The following is a 22792-nucleotide window of genomic DNA, read 5'->3' as shown; positions in this document are numbered from 1 at the left end:
GAAGTGGTTCCTATTTATTTATTTTTTATTGCCGATAAAAAAAAATTAATTAAAGTGCGACAATTATGACTGAAACTAGTTACATATAAAAATCGTCACTTTAAACAAAGCGTTAAAATGACGAGTGTTGCGGCGGGTAGCTTAAGACCGTCACATTAAACTTTGTGACGGTCAGTTCTACGACGGTTTGAAAAACACCACTCACGTATATTGTGGCGTTTATAAACATCAGTTTATACGAAAATCATCGTCACCGTTTACAATGTTTTTTTTTTATTACCAAATTGTAGAATTTGAAATACTATTCTAAATTTTAGAGTTTAAAATACAACTAGGATTTATATTCTGAATTGTAAAGATACAAATTTATATTCTATGCAAATTTTATATTTTGAATTAATTCAAAATAGACTATTTTAATATTTTTGAAAATATGGAATGCTAGAAGAAACTATTACGAAAGAGTGGACTTTAAGCCTAACTCAATCCCATAAAACCGGCTCATAGGGTTGAGGGTTGCACCCACTTATATAGAATAAAAGGCTCTAATCTCTAGTCGATATGGGATCTCCAACAGAAACCGTAGAATTATGGGAAAAATTTACCTCAATTTTTTCATGTAATTAGAATTCGAAATAAATAAAAAAAAAGTATATTTTATAGTTTAAAAGGTCAAAGTCATAAAAAAATATAAGGGACAAAAACTCTAACTATTTCAGAAGAAAATTTATCTGTGACGAATGTTATCCATGGAACAATTCATAAAATAATATTTTCTATATTTATTTTTCATTCATCATTCATCACATGTCACAATAAATTACAATTTATTTTTGAAAAAACATTTCTTTTTACACTCATATACCACTTACAATATTTTCATTTTAGTAATTTTTTATATCATTTAATTATAATTTTTTTTATTATATTTATTTTTGTTAAAATTGTCATATAAAAATTATATACAACGACCAGGATTGTGAAAGTATTATTTATGAAAAATAAATTATGTTATTGAGAAGAAAACCTTCACCATGAAAAACAAATACTCTCAAAGTGGTGCAATGGTTGCACCTATAATCAGCGTACTGTTACTTTGTCACTCGGGTAAACAGGAATACAACAACTTTCCTAATAATATTTTTTTTTTAGTATTTTCGATTAACAAACACATCAGAATTATTCAGACAAATCAAATTAAGATAACTAGTGTAAACAAAAATAAATAAATAAATAAATATATATATATATATATATATTTTTTTTTTTTCTTACTTATAAATATATATATATATATATATACGCGCATTTGAATTTTTCTCTTTTAACTTATTTTCTTCACTTTTAAAAACATTAAGGTTGGTGAATTAAAAAGAATAAAGGTAGAAAAACATAACCAAAGCTTGATGGCAGTTCAATGTGGTTTAACCACTGCCAGCTAACACACAACCCCGTCTCAATACACCAACTTGATGAAATGCATATTCCAAAGTTGCAATATAAAAGAAACTATTATTTCTTCTTATTCCATTTTTTAAAATATTTTTCTTATATTTTTGTTGGGTAGGTTATCAAACCCCAAGTATATAAGAAGGATCCTATAGTGTTCAAATTGTTAAAACTCTCTATCAACATGGAAAAGTTACTCTTCATTTATTATTCTCTTCTCTTTTGCTTGGCAACTATCACCTTCACATGCTCAGCTACTACTTACACTGTTGGAGATAGTTCTGGCTGGGACATTAGCACAAATCTTGATACATGGATTGCTGATAAGATGTTCAAAGTAGGAGATGCCCTTGGTAAGTACTTAATACTTCTTTCAACTCAAAGGAAACCAGAAAGAGTTTATGAAGACCTTGTTAAATTCATAACAATAACTCATAAACCTTTCTAACTTATCAAGACAATTTATTTTTAACTGATTATTTTCTTAAAAACATAATTTTCCATAATTCTTATAATCAAAGCATGTTCATTTGAATTATTCAGACAAATACATCTAATAATGGCTACATATTCTCATGCAGGTTATTCAACTTATATGCTGATATTCATCATGTTGATAATTTTATTTGATTTTTGCAGTTTTCCAATATTCATCAGGCCAAAGTGTAGAAGAGGTTACAAAAGAAAACTATGACACATGTAACATCACCAATGTTTTGGCAACATATGGGAATGGGAACACAACAGTGCCATTAACAAGAGGTGGAGATAGGTATTTTGTAAGTGGAAACAAGTTGTATTGTCTTGGAGGGATGAAACTTCATGTTCATGTTGAAGGTGATGACAAATCACTTGCTCCAACTATAGCACCTAAGGCTGTGGCTGGATCAGATGAAAACACTGCCACACTTTCACACTCTCCTTCATCAAAGAAGAGCACACATCTTTCAGCTGGAACTGTCAATTATTGTGCAAGGAATGCACTTATATCTTTTGTTATGGTTGCTACATATCTGATAATAATGTAAGGACTGTGACTAAAACTTCTGTGATATTGATTGAAGAAGAAAACAGTTTTGCTTGGTTTGAAAGATTCACTCATATATACAGCATACTTTGTACATGACTGTTGAACACATACACATTCATGTTGTTGTTTTCTGCTTAACAACACTACCATTTTCATCCCTCATGAAAATGTTATGGTTAGGATTTGAAAACCATGAAGGAAAAAAAGGGTAATCTATATTATCTTTTTGTGATATTATTTATCTAAGCCTTATGAGTCATCACAAAATATTTGTTATGATATTATTTTTACACTCTCTTTTCTATTATTTTAATATTTATATATTTTTTTATGTAAATTTATATAAATCGATTATACATCACAATTTTACAATGTATTTCATTAAATAAATATTATATAATAAGAAATAATGAGTGATTTTAAATTATCAAACTTTCATGATTAGAAATATCCATGTAGAAATAGTAAAATAAGTATTGAATTTAATATTTTTAATATAATTAGTTTTAACATAAAATTTATTCATTTATTGTCTTAATGAATTTAATTTGAAAATAAGATTAGTAATTAATATAAATAATGCTATAAAATTTAAGGTTAATTAATATAGTTCAATATGGATTAGTCAGTAAGTATAATTACATATATAGCACCCTTTTAAATAGAAAAGACTTAAAGACACATATAATTAAGATTAAGATTAAAAAAAAATAATAACATCATATCCAAACTTTTTGAAAGCCTTATTCTTAAGAAATAACGTAGACAAAAGATGAAAGTATCTAGCTACAAAAATATAAATTATATTAAAATGATTCTAAGACAAATAATATTATTTAAAATAAGTCACACATACAAAAGTAAAAATAAGATAAACACGGGAAAAATTATCTATAAAAAATAGATTTAAAATAGAAACGGAATAAATGAAAGAAGTCAGATTATATATTATTTTAAAAATTAAAAAATTAATTTTAAAAAAAAACTAATATTAATTAAATTAGATATTATTTTATAAATTAAAAAATTATTGGTACATTTTATTTTATGTTATTTATAAACTAATTTTCAAACTAATACTTAATTAATTGATATTTAATTAACTACTAAGGTTTTAACTATTAAATTTAAAATCTAAAATAGTTGGTAATTAAAACTTTAGTAACTAATTAGATAATAATTTATAAATTAATTTATAAATTTAATGATAGAAAATATTCTATATATCAATAATTATTTTAATCTATAAAATAATATTTAATTTAGTCAGTACTTAATTATTTGTTATCTTTAAAATTAGTTTATATTTAATAATTTTATTGTAGTGTATATTAGAAGTGATTTTCAATCTAAAATGCTATACCAATATTTTGTATTGATTAAATATGTGTTAATTATGTCCAAAAACATAATGAGAAAGAGAGAATCCCAATTGTTAAAATTACTAATTTACTATTAACTTTTTTCTTTGTAAGTAATAGTAATAGATATTTTTTTTATAATAGATAATCATGGATAAAGTTTGTAGTACAGGGGCATTCTGGTGGTGGTACGTTGTGTACTACAACATTGGAATTGTACTAACACATGTTTTTGTTAGCTATATTGCTAGGAAAAGTTTGACCATTGCTCTAAAGCCTCACTCTTGCCACACGCCTCACAAGCCATGGCCTCATTGGGTGGTACCTTTCACAAACTCCATCCATCCTTTTCTTCTTCTATCTTCAATCTTAATTTCTCCCTTTTCATCTGTTAATTCGTGTTTGCTTTCCAGGGTTACAAAATGTCACTGGAATCAATCTGCTTTTCAAAGAGGTATTAATTCTTCTCATCACCAAAATTATTTCGAAATGCATTTACTCTATATTATTAAGGTTACTTCAACAAGATGTTAAAGTTATAGTCAATTTATTATCATGTGTTCAATTTCTGAAAAAACAAAAACTTTTGCTGTTGTTAATTATTTAATGAGTGTTTTACTTATTGTAAGATTCACAAATTTACCTTAAATGATTTTCTTTGTGTAGGTTTCGATTTAAGTCAGATGAACTTGAATCAAGTAGAACTATTAACTAATGTGCCGATAAAAAAAAAAGAAACTAATGTTGTTTACTATATACTGAAAAGTTAGTTCTGATATTCATAATTGATTTTGAATTTTGACATTTTTAGGTAATTTTACTGTTGACTTATTTTTAGAATGAAAACATTCAACCATAGATCATATAGTTTTAAAATTGATTAAAATTGAACACTTGCATACTTCTTCCATGTATAGCATTAAAAGATTTCTCAGTAATCTGATTGTGAGCTTATTATCAATATATAAAAAGTTTATTCCAAAATAATTTAAATAATTTTTTAAGAAATGCATTTGATATATTTTGAGAAATTTGTGGGGGAGAAAATGAGAGGGAGAGTGGCAAAGGAAGTAGTGGAAATGGTACAAAGACATGTGAAGAAGGTTGTAGAAAAGATGTTGAGATTGTTGGAAGAGAAGAGGGTTGTTGGAAAGAGAAGAAAAGGGGAAGGGAAAAGGAAAAAAAGTATTTTTAGTATTTTAAAAGGAAAATGGTTTTTTTTTTTTTAATTTTGAAAATTATTTTAATATTTTGCATTTTTCTTTTATTTTTATTATAAATATTAATATTTTGTTGTTGGTGTAAAATGGAGGAGGTGTCAAAATATCATCACCTATTTTAAAAATAAAATAAAAAAAATAAGGGAAGTAGAAAGAGAAGAAATGAATGTAAATAAATTCACATCCAATTTTAGGCTTTTCATTTATGGACTCAATAAATTTCAACATGCATTCTATCACTAATATGAAATAACAAAAATGTCCTCTTTTGCTTTTAAACAAGAGTGGAATAAATTTGAACATGCATTCCATCACTAATATAAAAGGACAAAAATGTCTTCTTTTGCATCCTATTTTTTTTTTTATCAGCAAAGAATTAATAAATATAAACATGGGACACTTCAGGGGTGTCCCAACCCGTATACATCCAAAGGTGTTGTAAACAGGACGAAAAAGGGAAAAAACATCGAATGTTCACCTAACCTATTTAGATCACCCTGAACCTGCTAAGCATGTAGCGTATAATAACAAGAATGAGCAACATAACAGTAATCAAGATAGCACTTTTTCAACACAACACCAGTGTAAGTGCCCCAAAACCATGCCCAGCAGCTTACCAGTTGCGCCTCTCCATGGTTTAACCGTGACTATCACCAGCATCTCCCCTGCTATGCCCGACTACTAGGACTCCATGATCCGGTCTGCACGTGCTTCCATACCACATGTATCTGCTGAGCTCATGCCAACTCCTCCACATCCAACGAGGCACTCACACAGCCTTTGTCAACAGATAGCTTAAAGACTATGGAGCTAAACCTGATGTGCATCTTTGAAAAGGCAGGAGCAGCAACAAGGCCTCATATTCTTACCACAATACTCAACCCTTTCAAAATTCAATGGTTTCTTCCACAGATGGTTCAGGCACAACCACCAGGTGGAAAGAAAACTCTGCAACGCTGATTTTCCAGTGGAGCTCTTCTCCAAATCAAACTTCATAGGAGATGCACCTCCGTATGAAGCACATCATAGCATCCCAGCTGTAAAAAAGCTCTGCCTCACAACTTTCCCAGCGCTCCACCATCATCAACTCTAGGCCCCTCCACATCTTTAGATCCCTTAACAAGACCTCTTCATACCCCAACAGCCCCAATCAGCAGAATCAGAACCAACATCTCTTTCTTTGAAGTCCTACACTGCTAGCCTTTTCCTCTCTGTGGTCAAAAACCAACTTCAACATGCAGCCTGGAACCTCGGTGCAACTCTTTACTGCATGTCCTGCAATTGCTCAGAAAAGAAGACATGGACAGAAGAAGCTGACAATGCAGGCATTATGTCAGAAACCTTTGACTATAAAAGTGATAAAGGATATTCCGAATTCAGCTAACTCCAACGTCATGCAGGCAGCTGGACCAAATGTGTCACAAGTTGTTGAAGAAAACTGTTGGGTTTCTCTTAGTTTATAAGACAACAGTGCAGCGGTTCCACCACCTAGGAAGTGCCCAATGATCTAGCCTCTGTTGTTACAAGTCTGCATAAACTACCCCCAACACAGCTTCTACCCTCATATCAGAAATCCTTTATACAAATTAGTGGATTAAGAATCCAATCTGAGAAAGAAAACCTAAAAGGAGCCGTACCAAATTTCAGACATAGCCACGTGGCCAATTGAGCTGAATGGAAAATTTCTTCAGCATCCGGAATCCCCTGTTTGAACACAATCAGATTTCTCTGATCCCATATGCTCCTAATGATTGCAATCCACAGACCCCTGCAGACTTGATTCTGCTGATTGTTTAAGTGAGGGAGATGAAAACTCTCAAAATGCACTGGGAGATCCTTGTGCTGCACAGACACTATACCCATCCATCGCAGGCAAAGAACCCAGATCTTTTGTGCACACAAACACATCAAAAAAATATGTTGAGCTGATTCTTCAGAAGCCTTACAGAAAACACACACAGAGGGGTTGATTGCAAGACCTCTCCTTATAAGATTATCATTCGTTGGTAACCTCCCAACTAGTACCCTCCATGTTGTGCACACATCCTTGGGTAACGCTTTGGCTTGCCACAACAACGAGAAAACATTTGTCGGGCTGTCATTGGGATAGTTACACAGAGTTAGATATGCAGATCGGACAGAGAACACACTTTGGGATCCCCCCCCCCCCCCCCATTCAATAAAGTCCTCAGAATCCCTGTTCAGAGTTGTTCTTGTAATAAGGTTCATCATTTCTTCCTCTACACTAGTTTCCCACTCAAATCTAGTCCTTCTCCAACCTAACCTCCATGACCAACCTAACTCCCCCCACGTGCCTACCTCACCCACCAATTTTCCTTGGTCTAGGGATATGGTATATAGTCTAGGAAACAGAAATTTGAGCTTATTATTGCCCAACCAAGTATCTTCCCAAAACCTGATTTTGTCCCCGTTTCCCACTTTCCATGAAACATGGTTACGGAACCAACCCTCACCTTCTCCTTCTTCACATACCTTTCCGAGATCATTCCACCACCAAGAATAATTTTTACCACACCCTTGAAAATTAACCGAACCATTATAGTACTTAGATACCAAGATCTCCTTCCATTTCCCTTCTTCTTCACTCATCATTCTCCACTTCCATTTTGCAAGCAAAGCCCGATTAAACTTCTTAATATCCTTGACCCCCAATCCCCCTTCCTCCTTTGATTTGCACACATTTTCCCACCGAACCCAGGCAATGTATTTGCTATCTTTGCCCCACCCCCAAAGAAACCTCCTCTGAATACTGGAAATCTTATCACAAACTGCAATTGGTGCTTTATAGAACGACAAATAAAATAAAGGTATAGAAGTTAAAACCGACTTAATCAGACATAGCCTACCAGCAAACGATAGACATTTTCCTTTCCACGCACTAAGCCTGGCTTTAATTTTTTCCACCACTGGATCCCAAAAATGAATCCTCCTTGGATTACCACCAATTTGCATCCTATATGTTTTTCAAAAAAAAATTCAGAATTTTTTTTTTCATAATATGTTTTCAGATTTTGTTTTTTCAGAATTTCTTTTCCAAAATATATTATTTGTGTTCTGGATTTGGCTTTCAAAAATAAGATATTGATTTTTGAATTCTATTTTAAAATTTTATTTCCTAAAAATCAACTCTGAATTTTCTTTTCTATAATGTATTTTTGAATTCTAGATTTAAAGAAGGAAAAACCCCAATTTTAACAGACCCAAGAAAGTCTGGTGTGAGCTGGCCTAGTATATTGGCCCATTAACTTTATCTTTCCTCCATGTCTGTGTGTTCTTCACATGTTGAGACATATTGTTTTCATGTCCTTTTGTTTAAGAAAGCATGTTGTACACTGCAGGGTCCAAAAGTCAATGCAAAGTTTGAGCTGAAGCCGCCACCATATCCGCTGGTAAAAATACCTAAAGTTTACATGCTTTTACAAATTATAATAGATTGTGATTTTCAAGTTAGAATTTCACATTGAAGAGAGAATACTTGGCTATTATAGATTTCATATATTATATTCTATTCAAACTTTGGTTACTCTTATTTAGTAAAGAAACTTAAAAATGCAAGCATTCACACACAGTATCTATCTATATATATATATATGATGATGATGATGATTCTCAAAACACACAAGGTTCTTCTACTGGGAAAAATTAGTTACCACTTGATCCTATTTTGTAAAACCAATTTTACCAATAAAGAGAAGACCAGAAGCAGGAAGTTCTAAAAATATTGTGATGATGAAATCTTTCAGAATGGTTTGGAGCCTGTGATGAGCCAGCAGACACTTGAGTTTCATTGGGGGAAACACCACAAAACTTATGTGGAAAATCTGAAAAAACAAGTTGTTGGGACAGAGCTTGATGGGAAGTCACTGGAAGAGATTATAGTCACTTCATACAACAAGGGTGACATTCTTCCGGCTTTCAACAATGCAGCACAGGTATGCATGCATGCTTGTAACCAGAATCTAGTCTCATTCATGTTTGAAAACCATGGCTTTGTTGGCAATTAATCTTGTAATGCATACTGCAGGTATGGAACCATGACTTCTTCTGGGAGTGCATGAAACCAGGTGGAGGTGGAAAACCATCTGGGGAACTTCTAGAACTCATTGAAAGAGACTTTGGTTCATTTGAAAAATTCCTTGATGAGTTTAAGGCTGCTGCTGCAACACAATTCGGTTCTGGCTGGGCCTGGCTTGCATGTGAGTTAAAGTCCTCTCTTTAGAAAAGTTAAATGAGATCATTTCTGAAAACTTAGTTTTTTATAGTTAATTTTAACTAATCAAAAGGCTTATTTCGCATTACTTTCTGATTTTCTTCTTGGGTTAGTGTTTACTAAGAAATTTATCCACATAACATAAGCAAGTTACATTACATGCCCTTCTTGTTCATTCATTTTTGTTGATGAAATATAGATAGAGCAAGCAAACTTGGTGGGGAAAATGCAGAAAATCCTCCTTCAACCCACGAGGACAACAAGCTAGTGGTGATCAAGAGTCCCAATGCTGTGAACCCCCTTGTCTGGGGAAGTTATTATGTAAGTAGTAAGAACTAGTTAATGTTAATGTTCATTATTTATCTTAAAATATGAATGATAGTTGGGTTTGATGAGGTTCATTTCCCTGATAAACTCTAATGTAATTTCATCTTAATTCTTGCAGCCACTTCTTACCATTGATGTTTGGGAGGTATATATTAAGCAAATTAGCATTCTGTTTGTTACTGATGAAACAACTTGCACACACAAGCTTTGTAACAGTCATCGATAACAAATTGCTAACTATGTAATTTTTTTTCCATTTTTTTGCAGCATGCTTACTACCTTGACTTTCAGGTGCTATGTTGCTCAAACCATTATACATATAGCTAAGAGAAAAACTACCAACATTCTGTTTCCAACAAAAAAGAGTGTAACAGAGAGTTGGTAGCACTTTTCATACAATTATTAGTGAGAAATGTGTTGAACAGATAAATTTAATAATGATTCTTTGTTATGTTTCCAGAACCGGCGCCCTGATTATATATCAGTGTTCATGGATAAGCTTGTTTCCTGGGATGCAGTGAGTTCTAGACTTGAGCAAGCTAAGGCTTTTTGAGCATGATGTTGAACTGCATGGTGTGATGTGCAAAAAGTAAATTATTTCTATCTAGATAATGTAAGATGGCACATCCTTTGCACTTTAGATGCATGTGGTATCAGGGTTAAATCACTTCAGCCTGCATAATGTGTTCTATGCTCAGAAATCTTAGTTATGGTTATCTTTCATTATGTAACAATAAGGTTGTTTATGCAAAACAATCAGCAAAACAATATTATGATGTAACACTTTTTTCTCATAAGGACCTTATCTCTTCTTTTTTTCCATGAGCATGATTGAAGAAGCAAATTCTAAAGCTGAAGAGTTTAGTTTCTGTGTTACCCTATTTTGTAGTTTGCATTAATTTAGTGTGACAGATTTAAAATTAGACATATTTGCTCAAAATATGTATGTATGCTTTGAAAAAGCATGTTTGGATGATAAAATCATGATTGGAACCGTATTTTGACACTGATTCGTTACAGCTTTTTTAAGGAAGTAATTTTTCTTTTAAAAAACACTACTTTAGTTTTTCAGGCATTTGTTTTCGTTCTTAAAAATAGCATTAGAAGTGGAAAAAAAATTAAAATCAGAAACCATTTTGAATAAGTTATCATAAAAATAATTGTTTGTTTTGAAATAGTGATTGTTATTTAATAAATTTCATTTACCATTTTGTAAATTTTAATAATGTTTAACTAAAAAATTATTATTGTACCGGTCGGACCCCAGACAATCGATGACCTAGTTAAATAAACGGTTATGGCATAATAAATACGTAATAAAGAGGCAGTTACAACTGGAGTTGAATGAGTCAAAGGCACGTTCCGAAATACTAGGGTAAATATCTCAAGGTAACGATAAACTGAAAGAGACACTTCCATGACTTCACGGAGCCACTACACATGTCCTGATGGACCGTTTATCCAGCCCACACAGGTGAGGGCCTAAGTCAACCTATAAATGGAACTTTTGAAGGGGGAAAAGGTACGCTTTTCATATCCTAGAAGAACACACAAAAAATATCAGCACTGACTTAAGCGTCGGAGTGTAATCGTAGGTAACCCCGACCGGCGGAGCACATACAACGAGAGGAAGATCTTCAAGAAATTAGGAGACTATCCACACGTCAGTGAATTGTATACCAGTGGACAGATATTACCTAGGTATCTACAAGGAACAACACGAACAACGATAGTATGGCGGAAGAACAAATCTTGATGATCCAAGCCCTCCAAGCTCAGATGGAGGAACTATGGCAAAAGGGAATTACGGATCAACTACGTCATGAAGAAGACCGGCGTAAGCAAGAAGAAGAATGGCATCGACAAGCAGATGAGGTGACTTATCTAAAAGAACAAAATAGAAGGCTGTTGCAGCGACTCGGAGAATCCGTAAGGGAGGAATAGTCCCACACATCAATGCCACCAACTCATCAAACTCATCAAACCCATCAGACACATCAGACACATCATACCTTTCTTACACATCCAACCCACAAAAGTTCCAAAAATATTACTCTCGACAATGAAGAAAATCTGAAAGGCCACCATTTCACGGACGACATAATTGCTACACCACTTCTTGATAAATGTAGAGGCTTAACTATGACCCTTTATGATGGTTCTTCTGACCCAGACGAACACTTGAACATCTTTAGAACCCAAATGACTTTGTACACGATCGACCAGACGATATGGTGCAAAGTCTTCCCGACGTCTCTTCGGGAAGGCCCGTTAGGATGGTTTACTGGACTTCCTACTAATTCTGTGACGAATTTCAAGGTCTTGGAAACGAAATTCACCACCCAGTATGCCACGAGCAGACCCCACCGTACTTCATCCATGTCTCTCCTCAACGTAAAACAAGAAAAAGGAGAGTCATTGAGAACCTTCATGGACAGGTTCAAAAAAGTTTGCATTGGGATCTGGAACCTGAATCCAGAGATAGCGATGCATCATTTAGTCTCGGCCATACTCCCAGGCCGATTCACTGAAAGCCTTATAAAACGGCCACCACACGATATGGATGAATTGAGGACGAGAGCTACCAAGTTCATGCAGATAGAAGAACACATTGATTATCAAAGGAAGACGCAGACCAAAGCCTAAGAAAAAGAAAAGGAGAAAAACAAAGGCCTCTGTTCCCCCATGGCGGGGATATCGGTCGAACTGGGGTCCTCGTTTCCATAACTACACCCCTCTGACAGTACCTAGAGGAAAACTTCTAGATGAAGCTTTGGAAGTTGAGCTTATCGCGATACCCAGGAACACACAGACACCACGAAATGCTGACACAGCTAAACACTGCCAATACCACCGTAAATATGGCCACACGATCGAAGGCTGCCAAACATTGAAAGATAAAATCGAAGAACTCGTCCAAGATGGCCATCTCTGTAAATTTGTTAAAACGTCTACCGCCACCCCACGATCACCCCAGTGTGACACAAATTATTTTTCTAAAGACATGGAACGCTCCGAACGAAGAGACACCCGAAGTCTTGATGATTATCGCAGTACAGCACGACGAAAACAAAGAGAAAGTCCGATCAGAAGGACCCGTCTCCGAAGTGAAAGCCCTTAACAAGGAAGCCGAACCAAACAAAAAGTTTGGGAAGTTATTAACACTATTGTTGGCCTAGTTTTGCTCGGTGCACCAGATCAAGAAATTAATTATATCGCAGGTAGCTTTGCAGGTGGGGGATGCTCTAACTCCGCAAGAAAGAAACATTTAAGTGCAATTCAATCCGTTCATTCTACTTCGACACATAAGCGTCCACACATACCTCCAATCACGTTTACTAATGACGATTTCACCGCAATCGATCCAGCCCAAGATGACCCCATGGTCATCATGGTGGATATAGACAAATTTGCAATTGCTAAAGTTCTGGTGGACCATGGTAGTTCGATTGACATTCTGTATTGGGAAACCTTTAAGAAGATGCGAATTCCTGAAACAAAAGTACAACCTTATGATGAACAGATATTTGGATTCTTAGGAGAACGAGTGGACACCAAGGGTTACATCGATCTATTCACCACTTTCGGTGATGACTCTCTCAGTAAGACAATCAACGTCCGGTACTTGTTGGTTAATGCCAATACTTCTTACAACATACTGCTCGAACGTCCTTCTATCAACAGGTTAAAAGCCATTGTTTTTACCCCACATTTGGCCATGAAGTTTCCTTCCGTTATCGGAGACATTGCAACTGTACATGTAGATCAAAAAACTGCGCGAGAATGCTATGTAGCTAGCTTAAAGGTTGAACCGACCAGACGGTTGTACACTACAACGTCGAACGACCGATCTCCCAGCAAAAGAGGGCGGTCACCAGAGAGGCATTCTAGGGGTCGAAACTTCAGAAGGCACTTGGTTGCCCTTGTAGACCTAGATCCGCGACTAGATGACCCTTGGATGGAGGTCGGTGAAGACCTTCAACCCACATTTCTTCGTGACAACGACCGTAAGACATACATGGGAACATCACTAAAGTCAGACGATCGAAAGGTGATAAGCACAACGTTAGTCAAGAATGCAGACCTTTTTGCTTGGATCGTCGCGGACATGCCCGGGGTAAACCCTAACGTTATTACTCATCGTTTGTCTGTATATAAGGAGGATAAACCAGTAGCCCAGAACAAAAGTAAATTGGGTGAAGAAAGACGCAAAGCTGTCCGAGAAGAATTTGACAAGTTTGTAAAGCCGGTTTCATTCAAAAAGCTCATTATACCACATGGTTGGCTAATGTGGTGATGGTTAAAAAGTCTAACGGTAAATGTCGGATGTGCGTGGACTACACGGACCTCAACAAAGCATGCCCAAAGGAATTTTATCCTCTACTGACTATCAATAGACTGGTCGACGGAGCGGCTGGGCATCATATCTCAGTTTTCTTGATGCGTGCTCAGGGTACAATCAAATTCAGATGCACCAACGTGATAAAGAGAAAACAACTTTCATGACAGACTCCAACAACTTTTATTATGAGGCATCTCTTCGAGCCTGGGGGCAATTGTACCGGTCAGACCCCGGACGACCGATGACCTGGTTAAATAAATGGTTATCGCATAATAAATACGTAATAAAAAGGCAGTTACAACTAGAGTTGAATGAGTCAAAGGCACGTTCTGAAATATTGGGGCAAATATCTCAATGTAACGATAAACTGAAAGAGACACTCTCATGACTTCAAGGAGCCACTACACACGTCCTGATGGACCGTTTATCCAACCCACACAGGTGAGGGCCTAAGTCAACCTATAAATGGAACTTCTGAAGGGGGAAAATGTACGTTTTTCATATCCTAGGAGAACACACAAAAAGTACCATCACTGACTTGAGCATCGGAGTGCAATCGCAGGTACTCCCGAATGGCGGAACACATACAACGAGAGAAAGATCTTCAAGAAATTAGGAGACTACCAACATGTCAGTGAATTGTGTACCAATAAACAAATATTACCTACGTCCATCATCCATACAGATACAATTATAAAAGTGTATTAAAAAATATATTACTATACTAATACTCCTCAATAATAAAATAGGAATAATGTTTACCATTCTACTTCTATACTCCTCAATATGAGTTGTAATTATTTTTTATTCAAACATACTTTCTTGCTTAGTAGTGCTTAGTGTCAAGAAGGATATGTTTTTACATTATTAAAAGTGGCATAAATGTAATTTAATCTAAAAGAGAAAGAAAACAAATGTAAACTGGGCCCAACATGCAACGTACCTACTACGTAGAACAAAAAGAGAAATGCAATTTCTTCCTCTACTTCCATATTTTCTTGCAAGTCCACAAATCTTTCAATTCCAAAATTATCCTACACCTTTAGACAAAAGGTGTAGGATTTGTTTTTTTCTTAATTGTATAATTTGTAGATCTTCTAAATTTTAGAATTCGAAATACTTAATTTTAAAGTTTGAAGATATTTTTTGGGTTTGAAAAAAATTATGAATTCTAAAATTTAGAATACAAAATTGTATTCTAAATTTTGAGTTTGAAAATGTATTTTGAACTCTAAAATTCATAATGCAATTCAAAAATACAATTTCAAACTTTAGAATTTGTTATAAAATTTATTATGAATGTTATAATTTGAAATTTTAGAATCCAAAAAGAGAGAAAGAGGAGTATCAATGAAATAAAATAAAGGAAAGAGCAAAGATGTAAGAAAAAGATGTAAATGCAGGAAGAAATTACAAAAGAAAAATCTTCTTTATACCTTAAAATTCGTTAATTTTCTTTTAGAGATAAGATAATGGAAAAAGTAACAAAACAACATAAATAATATAATGGAAAGTACTATACAAGTAGTAGATTATTAAATTATGTGAATATAATGTCTCAAATGTATATACTAAAATATTATTTTTATTGGAGGGAAATGTATTGATTAATTTAGATGAAAAGAAATTACATAATGAAAAGTAATACAGAAATTCATACAAACTATTGATAAATCTAATCATATTAACTAAATCCTTTAATTCCTGTGAACTTCTTTTTTTCTGTGTTAGTTCATGTGAACTGATTAAAAGAGTATTAAATATATGTATGACCGGAAATCATATTTGGCTAAGAGAAATTAAAATAGAAAATCTTTCTTGCTAGATTTATAAATTCAGAAAATGTTACCTCTTCTTCAAGATTAGATTTTTTTTTCCTTGGTAAGAATTTCTGTCCCTGTTCTTCAAACCCAATAGTCCATTAATAAATAAAATACGATGTAATTTAGTTAAGGCATAATTTTAGTAATAATATTTCGTAATTTCCACTTTACTTTTCAGATCTCAACGACAACAAAACTACTCTTTCAGGAAAAAAAATATTACATAATTTATCGTGAGATACCTATCCTCTCCTTCATTCTTACACAATCTATAATTGAGATTTAAGAATTAAAAAAATTACTTACATTTAATTATGTGTTATATAAAGAATGGTTGAACTCATAATGATGTGTTACTTGCTATTATAGTATGCAAGACTTTCATAGTATATAAATTGTTTATCCCAACAAGAGTTTGTTGGATTTACAAGGTCACTCGTTATTGGACTATTATCGAACTGTACATAATATATAATCTCACATACAAGTTAACATGTCTCAACGTGAAAGGGTGTGTTGCAGATTTCACATTTAATAGAGATAAAGACATTTCTTATTATATAAGTGGGTGAAAACCTCCCTTATAAGGTTGAGTTAAATTTAAAGTCAATTTCTTAATAAAGACAAATGAAGGTTGCTTCTTCCTGCATCCCCATGACTTCTTAAAGCACCCTGTAAATTTAAAAAATAAAAATAAAAAAATTCCTGTCTTAAAAAGTTTAAAATAGAAGGTATTGTCGGTGTTTCACAGTTGGTTGGTGAGTGAAGATAGTGCGTGGGTTGAAAGTGGTGGTGGTGGGTTGTGTTGATGGCAGTTGGCGGTGATTTGTGGTGATGGTGACATTTTCAGATGAGTTTTTAGCTTCCTTACCCATGGTTGCGTTGCAGAGATATTGTGATTTTTTTGTGTTTCAGATTGGGTAATACAGAACTCATTCTCGAATCCATAATAGCACTTCGGCTTATTTTCCGTGGTATTTTTGAATTACAAAATCCAGAAGGTATTTTTGAAGTTATCAAATGACTTATAGATTACTCAATTCGAAAAGTATTTTTTGAGTTATTAAATGACTTATGGATTACTTAATTTATAAAGTATTTTTTAGTTATCAAATGACTTGTGGATTATTTAATCATGAAGATATCTTCTAAATTATGGAATCATGTACATGTTTTTCAGATTTCAATATTGTGGATTATGTAATCTAGTTTCAAATCTGCTCCCATTTTATCCTTCTGGTTTACGTAAATTGAGAATTCTGAATAAAAAAAAACAGCAACCAAATATTACCGAACTGCCATAAAATACTCCAAAAAATCCAAATACTCATCTCTACAGCCACAAAATCACAAATGAAAAGCTTTCAAAAAAATACGAAGAACCATCACAAATAGTTTTAGAGGTGCGTCGGAATGAAGGAGGATGTGGAGATACCGTAAGGTGAGAGAAGATATCAGAGAGACAACGTAAAGCGTAAAAGTAAAATATTTAGAATTTTGTTTTTTAAATTATTTATTTAAGAGCATATAAATAAATTCCTAATTAGTATAATATAAGTACTATAAGATATTATGTTGGTTTACTTTTACATTTTCGCATTTGAACCAAAAATTAATGTTTTTTTATAACAAAATAAAAATAACACAAAAGAAAAGACTGATATTATAAAAATTTAATGTAAGAAAGATATTTTTTTTAATATCAAATATTAAAAAATATAATTGCATAAATATCAAATTAGAATATTAAATAACAATTAGATGAATCTCATAAAAAAATATGATAACATATAAAATGTATGTCAAGTTATAAAATTAAAAACTAAAAAAAGTTAAATATAAATCTTTTACGTAATAAATTAAAAAATATTTTAATAATATAAAACGGGATAGATAATGAAAACGAGTAAATATATACATATTCGTCCTTCTTTCTTTATCTAATTTAAATTTAAAAAATTGAATATTAAAAATAATGACAAACAGGTTTAGGAATTGGGGAAGGAAAGTCACATTTGAATATCAGGTAGAAGACCCTATACCCACCCAAATATCAAGGATTCAGAGTACTATTATTACAAAAGCAGAAGTGTAATGAATCCATATTCGCCAATCTTGGTGTTACAGCGGTTGTACATATCAATATGGCAGTAGAATCATGTTAAGGAGACAAAGTTTTGTTATATTTTGTCTTCTATTCAAGCTTTGAAGCACAAAAGAATAAGGTTATACTATTAGCTTCTGTGTTATTCTTTTGCCTATACATCTATGCAAGAGTATTTCTTCAAAATTACATTCTGTGGTACCGTTCTCAATGTTAACAACCTTTAGTATAACTTAAAATTCTATCTGTATTTGGCCCTGAACAAAGGGTATCAAGAAGGATACTAGTTTTCAATAAATCATTATAGGAAAATTTAACCAGTGTGGCATTAGAACTGCATCATGTAGAATGAAGTAATGAGGTTCACGCAGAAGTTGTGGTCCCAATGAGAAATATAATTGAGATAAAACAAGGGCTATTATATGTATGCTTTCAAAGTAGAAAAAAGAAAAACTGGTCATGAATTAGAGACTAAAAGTTCATCCCAAATGATGTCCATGTCTAAGGAGGGCATTCTACTTAACTGAACAGTTTCCACATCTGATATCTCATGGTGTGTACTTTTGCTTCTATCTGTATCAAACTGCCACTCCTTCATGGTTGAATCCTTGGCATTTGTACTTTTCAATTTTCCATTCTCATCACTGTGCTTATTGCTTGACCCTGCTGGTGAGTCAGTGGGCTTCCTTTGAGAAGAAACACCTTGAGAAATTGCTTGTAGTTTTGCCTCCACAAGTGCAGCAGTGGTTCCATTCAGAGAATTGGCCTGGATTACATGCTTGAGATCTGGGAAGTTCAACTGAGCATATTCTCCTCTCAGTATGTATGCTGCTGTGTCATATGCAATGGCAGCATCTTCAGCTGTGTCAAAAGTCCCTAGCCAAACCCTTGTCCTGTTTCTTGGTAATCTAATCTCTGCCACCCATTTCCCCCAGTGTCTCTGCCTCACCCCTTTAAACAGCTTGCCTCTTCCACCATACTTCATAGGCTGAGTCCTGGTGGTACTCAACCAATTCTCATTGAAAGACTTGGACCGAGAATTTGTTAGGTTGATCTTGTCCATTTTGTATGCATCACTACCTGCTTGATGCTGGTTTTGCCCAAAGTGAGGCACTTGATAGGTGGGATCTGAAGTTACAGACATGACTTCACCACCTTTCATATTTGATGAGTACACCATGGAGGGTTCCTGCAAAACCAAAGTCAAGTTTGGAAAATTGGGTGGGGCAGAAGAAGAGGCTGAAGAAGCAACTGGCTCATCAAAGCATGGTGCCATAGTTAATGGTGGGAGAGTTTCCAAAAGATTTAGAGGAATGGAGCTGTTTTTTGTATCTGAGGCTGGGAAGATAGAATTGGATTGGTTTTTCTCTATGACATTTTTTATGTCTTGAGGGCCATTGAACTTTGCAGGGATATGACTAATCCATGTGGCTAAAGGTGCCTCTTCTTTCATTGAGGTAGAATTTGAACATGAAAGAAGTTGTTGAGATGATGTTATTGATGAGGTTGCCCCACTTCTTAACACATGAAGATAGGCAGTGAGAGAGTGAGAACCTCCTACCATTATTGCAGTGTCCAAAAACTTTGATCCTGTTGCCATTTCTTGCAAACAAGTTGGAAATTTCTTTTGAGTGAAGATTTCCTTCTTTAGAAATGTACCCTTCATATAGATCCTTCAGACAGTAAATCTGAGATAGAACACTGACAGATAGAAATTATTAAAATGCATGCACTTCACTAAATACATTTCCTTAGGACTAAGGCACACCTCACATTGGCAGGTATCAGTTAAGGTTTATTATTATAACACTAAAAGTAACCTACTTTTTATCATTAGGAATATGTTGTGGCTTCAATCAGGTATATTTCTTTATAAGGATTTCATTTTTTACTTACAATTTATGGCTGCATTCTGTAACATGTTTTTCCTTCACAACCAATAGGAATCAGACAGCTCAAGCTTTATTGGATCAGCTGTCATACAGGGAATTGACATTCGTTTAGTGACAACAGCTTCCTTAATTTAAGACCTTCATGTTCATTGTCTGTTATTATATGGGTATTATTCTTTTCTCTCTAATCATGTGATTTTGTTGAACACCCACATGCTATATTCTTCTCTTGACTGTGCTAAAGTAATTTAATGTAGAAGTCCAATGAATCAATTACAATTTGTTTTTTGTCACTGATACATTTCATACACACTAGAGATATTCCTAAATAAATGTAGTTATACATATATATTGTTGATATGGAGAGTAAAAATCAAATCTCTAAACACAGTTGAAAGATAGGCTTCAATTTGTTTCTATTTGCAAATGAATTTTGTTTTTAGCCCATTAAAAGAATTCATTGTTTTAATATCTCAAAAGTTGAAATCTTGTTTTCTATTCATACTATTAATAATACTATAGTTAGTGGGTTATATGTCTAGCAAAAGATCGCATATAACACTCATTAGTGTATTCAGTAAATGTCAACATATGATATTAAAAAATATTCTAGATTTCTAAAAGAAATTTTATTTAGATACCTTTAAAGTAAAATTTTTATATTTTAATAAAATTTAAATTTAAAAATTAATAGAAATAAAAAAAATGATAACCAAAATCAAGCCCTTTATAAGAAATAAAAACACATTAAAGTTATAAAAAATATTATTATCCATTAATTATATCATATTCATTGGTTGAAGAGTCTTTCTAACCACTAAATTGTGAATTTTGAGTATTTCCAAAATGCATATAAAGTGCTACATTACATGGACCGGATATTTTTAAGTGGTTTGTATGAAGACACTCCTTCCACTTTCAAAGTAGGTAGTAAAAGAGGTAAGTCTATTGTGCATGAAATTGTGGACCTCATTTGGACCTTCTATGCACAATTTAGTTCAAATCTTGTTGATTCTCTCATGTGTGCGATAAGGAGATTTAGGTTCTTTTTATCACTTGGTTTGTTAATTTTGTTTAATTTTTGCCTTTAGCTAATATAAACCCTAAGTTTATCTAAATTTCCTTATTTATTTTGCTTGTGAACGTTGGAAACTAGGATTTATGGGATCCTTGGCCACAAAATTTCATGCATATTGTCACCCATTTCTCCACAACATGTTACATGCTTTCCACAATGCTCACATTGTTTTTCGTAATGTGGGACCTTGTGACCATGTAGGTCAAGTCTCCCTATAAATAGATGTCTTTCCTCTCATCCAAAACAAACATTCACTCACTCTCATCTCTTCTCCTTCCTTCTCTTATCTTGTTCTTCGTTCTTAGGACCTTGTGATAAGTATCATATTTCATATTAAAATATATACAGGCACTTGTGGATATTAATTGATGAAATAACTATAATATAACCCATAATTTATGAATTTAAACTTTTTTACATATTTGTGATTATAATATTAATAAAAATTATTTATTCCCAAATTTATGTTAATTTTAGGATTCTAGGAAGAAATGGAGATGAAAGGGAAAAAGGAGAATATACTCTTAGAATTAGTGGCCTAAACAAGAGGGGGAGTGGATTTTTTTCACAAAATTTTCGCAAAGTTTGGAAATAGAGTGATGTTAACCAATTGATTTTTTGTTCAACTGGATAAAATTTGTTTTTAGATCTTTATCAAAACATCAGGTTGTTTATAGCAGTAGAATATAGAATAATGTTAAAAGTAATGTATAAGAGGAGGGATAGAGAGAATCATACAAAAAAGTTTATACTGGTTCACTCTTAACCAAAAGCTACATCCAGCCCTCAGCTAGCCAATGAGAATTCACTATGTAATCAAACATAGATTACAAAACACACACAAGGAGTGATGTTAAAAAAACAAGGAGTGATGATCTTGAACCCCTCAAGAACACGCACTATTTTGTGGCAATACCACAATTTTCAAAAACACTTTTTTGAAACTGCCTTACACCAAATACACAGAATTACAGTGTTCAAAGTGAAGGAAAATAATGCACCTCGACTTTACAAAGTAGAAGAACAAAAGTATACAAACAACCAGTCCTATTCCACACACAAGTGATGATCCAAAGTTCTTGAACTCTTGAAAAACGTTTTTAATAATCTTCTTTTTTTTTAAAAGAATATCAAACAACCTTTATATAAACTCAAACAAGTGGTCAAAGCTGTTATATAATTAATTAAAAGCAGTTGGAATAATTTAAAAAAGGTTTCAAACTCTTAACAGAATTTTGTTATAAAAACAACAGATTGTTTTCCAAAACAACATATTGAAATACATTTTTTGTTAAGGATTTCATAAAAATAACAGGTTGTTTCATTGAAATAACCAATTGTTTATACCAGCAGAAAAGACAAAACAAAGAAAAGCTTTTTCAAATCATTTTAAAAACCACTAAGTGTCAAACAATAGGTTGTTTCGACAATTCAACAAGTTGAAATTTTTACAGTTTTTTAGAAAACACTTATTTTCAAAGAGATAAAGAATCAAGTGAGCTTGGATCAAAACGAGGAGTGAATTAAAAAGTCAAAAACTACTAGACAACACACACACATAGCAGCAGGGTCATCAAGCTTTCTACATAGATTTGGAGGCATCAAAGCATCTTGTTCAACATATACAAAGATAAAAAGGGAAAGCCGGAACGCTCCAACACTCGCCCAAGCTTGCATAAGCCAGAAGCTTCTAGAGGATCTCGCCCAAGCAAGCTCAATTGTGCCTAGGTGAGATCACTCCAGAGATGTGGGGCCTGTTTTCGTCCAACTCGTCCAGGCGAGTCCGATCACGTAAGACAAAAAGTCACTTAGCCCAAACCCAATTAGGTTAAACATGAGGTGTGTGGCACAATCCTGGACATCATTGAGAGAATAAAAGGTGATAGAAAATCCTAGAGGAGGTATTCATCAAGGAAAAACATCCTGGATCTTATT

The 22792-nt window shown here is 33.4% G+C and overlaps 4 protein-coding genes across 4 annotated transcripts; 3 read left to right on the top strand and 1 right to left on the bottom strand.

The window, feature by feature from the left end:
• Positions 1-1620: 1620 nt before the first annotated feature.
• LOC137828251 (stellacyanin) lies at positions 1621-2775 on the top strand. Its single transcript, XM_068634733.2, has 2 exons — positions 1621-1802; positions 2089-2775. Exons 1-2 carry the CDS (start codon positions 1634-1636, stop codon positions 2475-2477), a joined length of 558 nt encoding a protein of 185 aa, XP_068490834.1. The 5' UTR covers positions 1621-1633; the 3' UTR covers positions 2478-2775.
• Positions 2776-4019: 1244 nt separating this feature from the next.
• LOC137828427 (superoxide dismutase [Fe], chloroplastic) lies at positions 4020-10440 on the top strand. Its single transcript, XM_068635005.2, has 9 exons — positions 4020-4161; positions 4254-4294; positions 8420-8470; positions 8825-9013; positions 9106-9277; positions 9491-9612; positions 9737-9763; positions 9886-9909; positions 10079-10440. Exons 1-9 carry the CDS (start codon positions 4146-4148, stop codon positions 10169-10171), a joined length of 735 nt encoding a protein of 244 aa, XP_068491106.1. The 5' UTR covers positions 4020-4145; the 3' UTR covers positions 10172-10440.
• A 2560-nt stretch (positions 10441-13000) lies between these two features.
• LOC137829235 (uncharacterized) lies at positions 13001-13915 on the top strand. Its single transcript, XM_068636034.2, has one exon. It carries the CDS (start codon positions 13001-13003, stop codon positions 13913-13915), a length of 915 nt encoding a protein of 304 aa, XP_068492135.2.
• A 4278-nt stretch (positions 13916-18193) lies between these two features.
• LOC137829592 (Integrase-type DNA-binding superfamily protein) lies at positions 18194-19640 on the bottom strand. The gene has a single exon (XM_068636429.2). It carries the CDS (start codon positions 19551-19553, stop codon positions 18345-18347), a length of 1209 nt encoding a protein of 402 aa, XP_068492530.1. The 5' UTR covers positions 19554-19640; the 3' UTR covers positions 18194-18344.
• Between the last annotated feature and the right edge of the window lie 3152 nt (positions 19641-22792).

The sequence above is a fragment of the Phaseolus vulgaris genome, chromosome 7 (assembly GCF_051622355.1).
Source record: "Phaseolus vulgaris cultivar YP4 chromosome 7, ASM5162235v1, whole genome shotgun sequence".
NCBI classification, from domain to species: domain Eukaryota; kingdom Viridiplantae; phylum Streptophyta; class Magnoliopsida; order Fabales; family Fabaceae; genus Phaseolus; species Phaseolus vulgaris.
Note: the sequence above shows the minus strand (reverse complement) of the source record. Positions and strands in the feature narration are given on the sequence as shown.

Excerpts from the sequence above, each read along its gene's own strand:
- LOC137828251 (XM_068634733.2), top strand. The coding sequence starts at position 1,634 with ATGGAAAAGTTACTCTTCATTTATTATTCTCTTCTCTTTTGCTTGGCA. Across the intron at positions 1,803-2,088 it reads CAAAGTAGGAGATGCCCTTG|TTTTCCAATATTCATCAGGC; the intron begins GTAAGTACTTAA and ends TGATTTTTGCAG.
- LOC137828427 (XM_068635005.2), top strand. Across the intron at positions 8,471-8,824 it reads AGCCGCCACCATATCCGCTG|AATGGTTTGGAGCCTGTGAT; the intron begins GTAAAAATACCT and ends GAAATCTTTCAG. Across the intron at positions 9,764-9,885 it reads TTACCATTGATGTTTGGGAG|CATGCTTACTACCTTGACTT; the intron begins GTATATATTAAG and ends ATTTTTTTGCAG.
- LOC137829235 (XM_068636034.2), top strand. The coding sequence starts at position 13,001 with ATGGTCATCATGGTGGATATAGACAAATTTGCAATTGCTAAAGTTCTG.
- LOC137829592 (XM_068636429.2), bottom strand. The coding sequence starts at position 19,553 with ATGAAGGGTACATTTCTAAAGAAGGAAATCTTCACTCAAAAGAAATTT.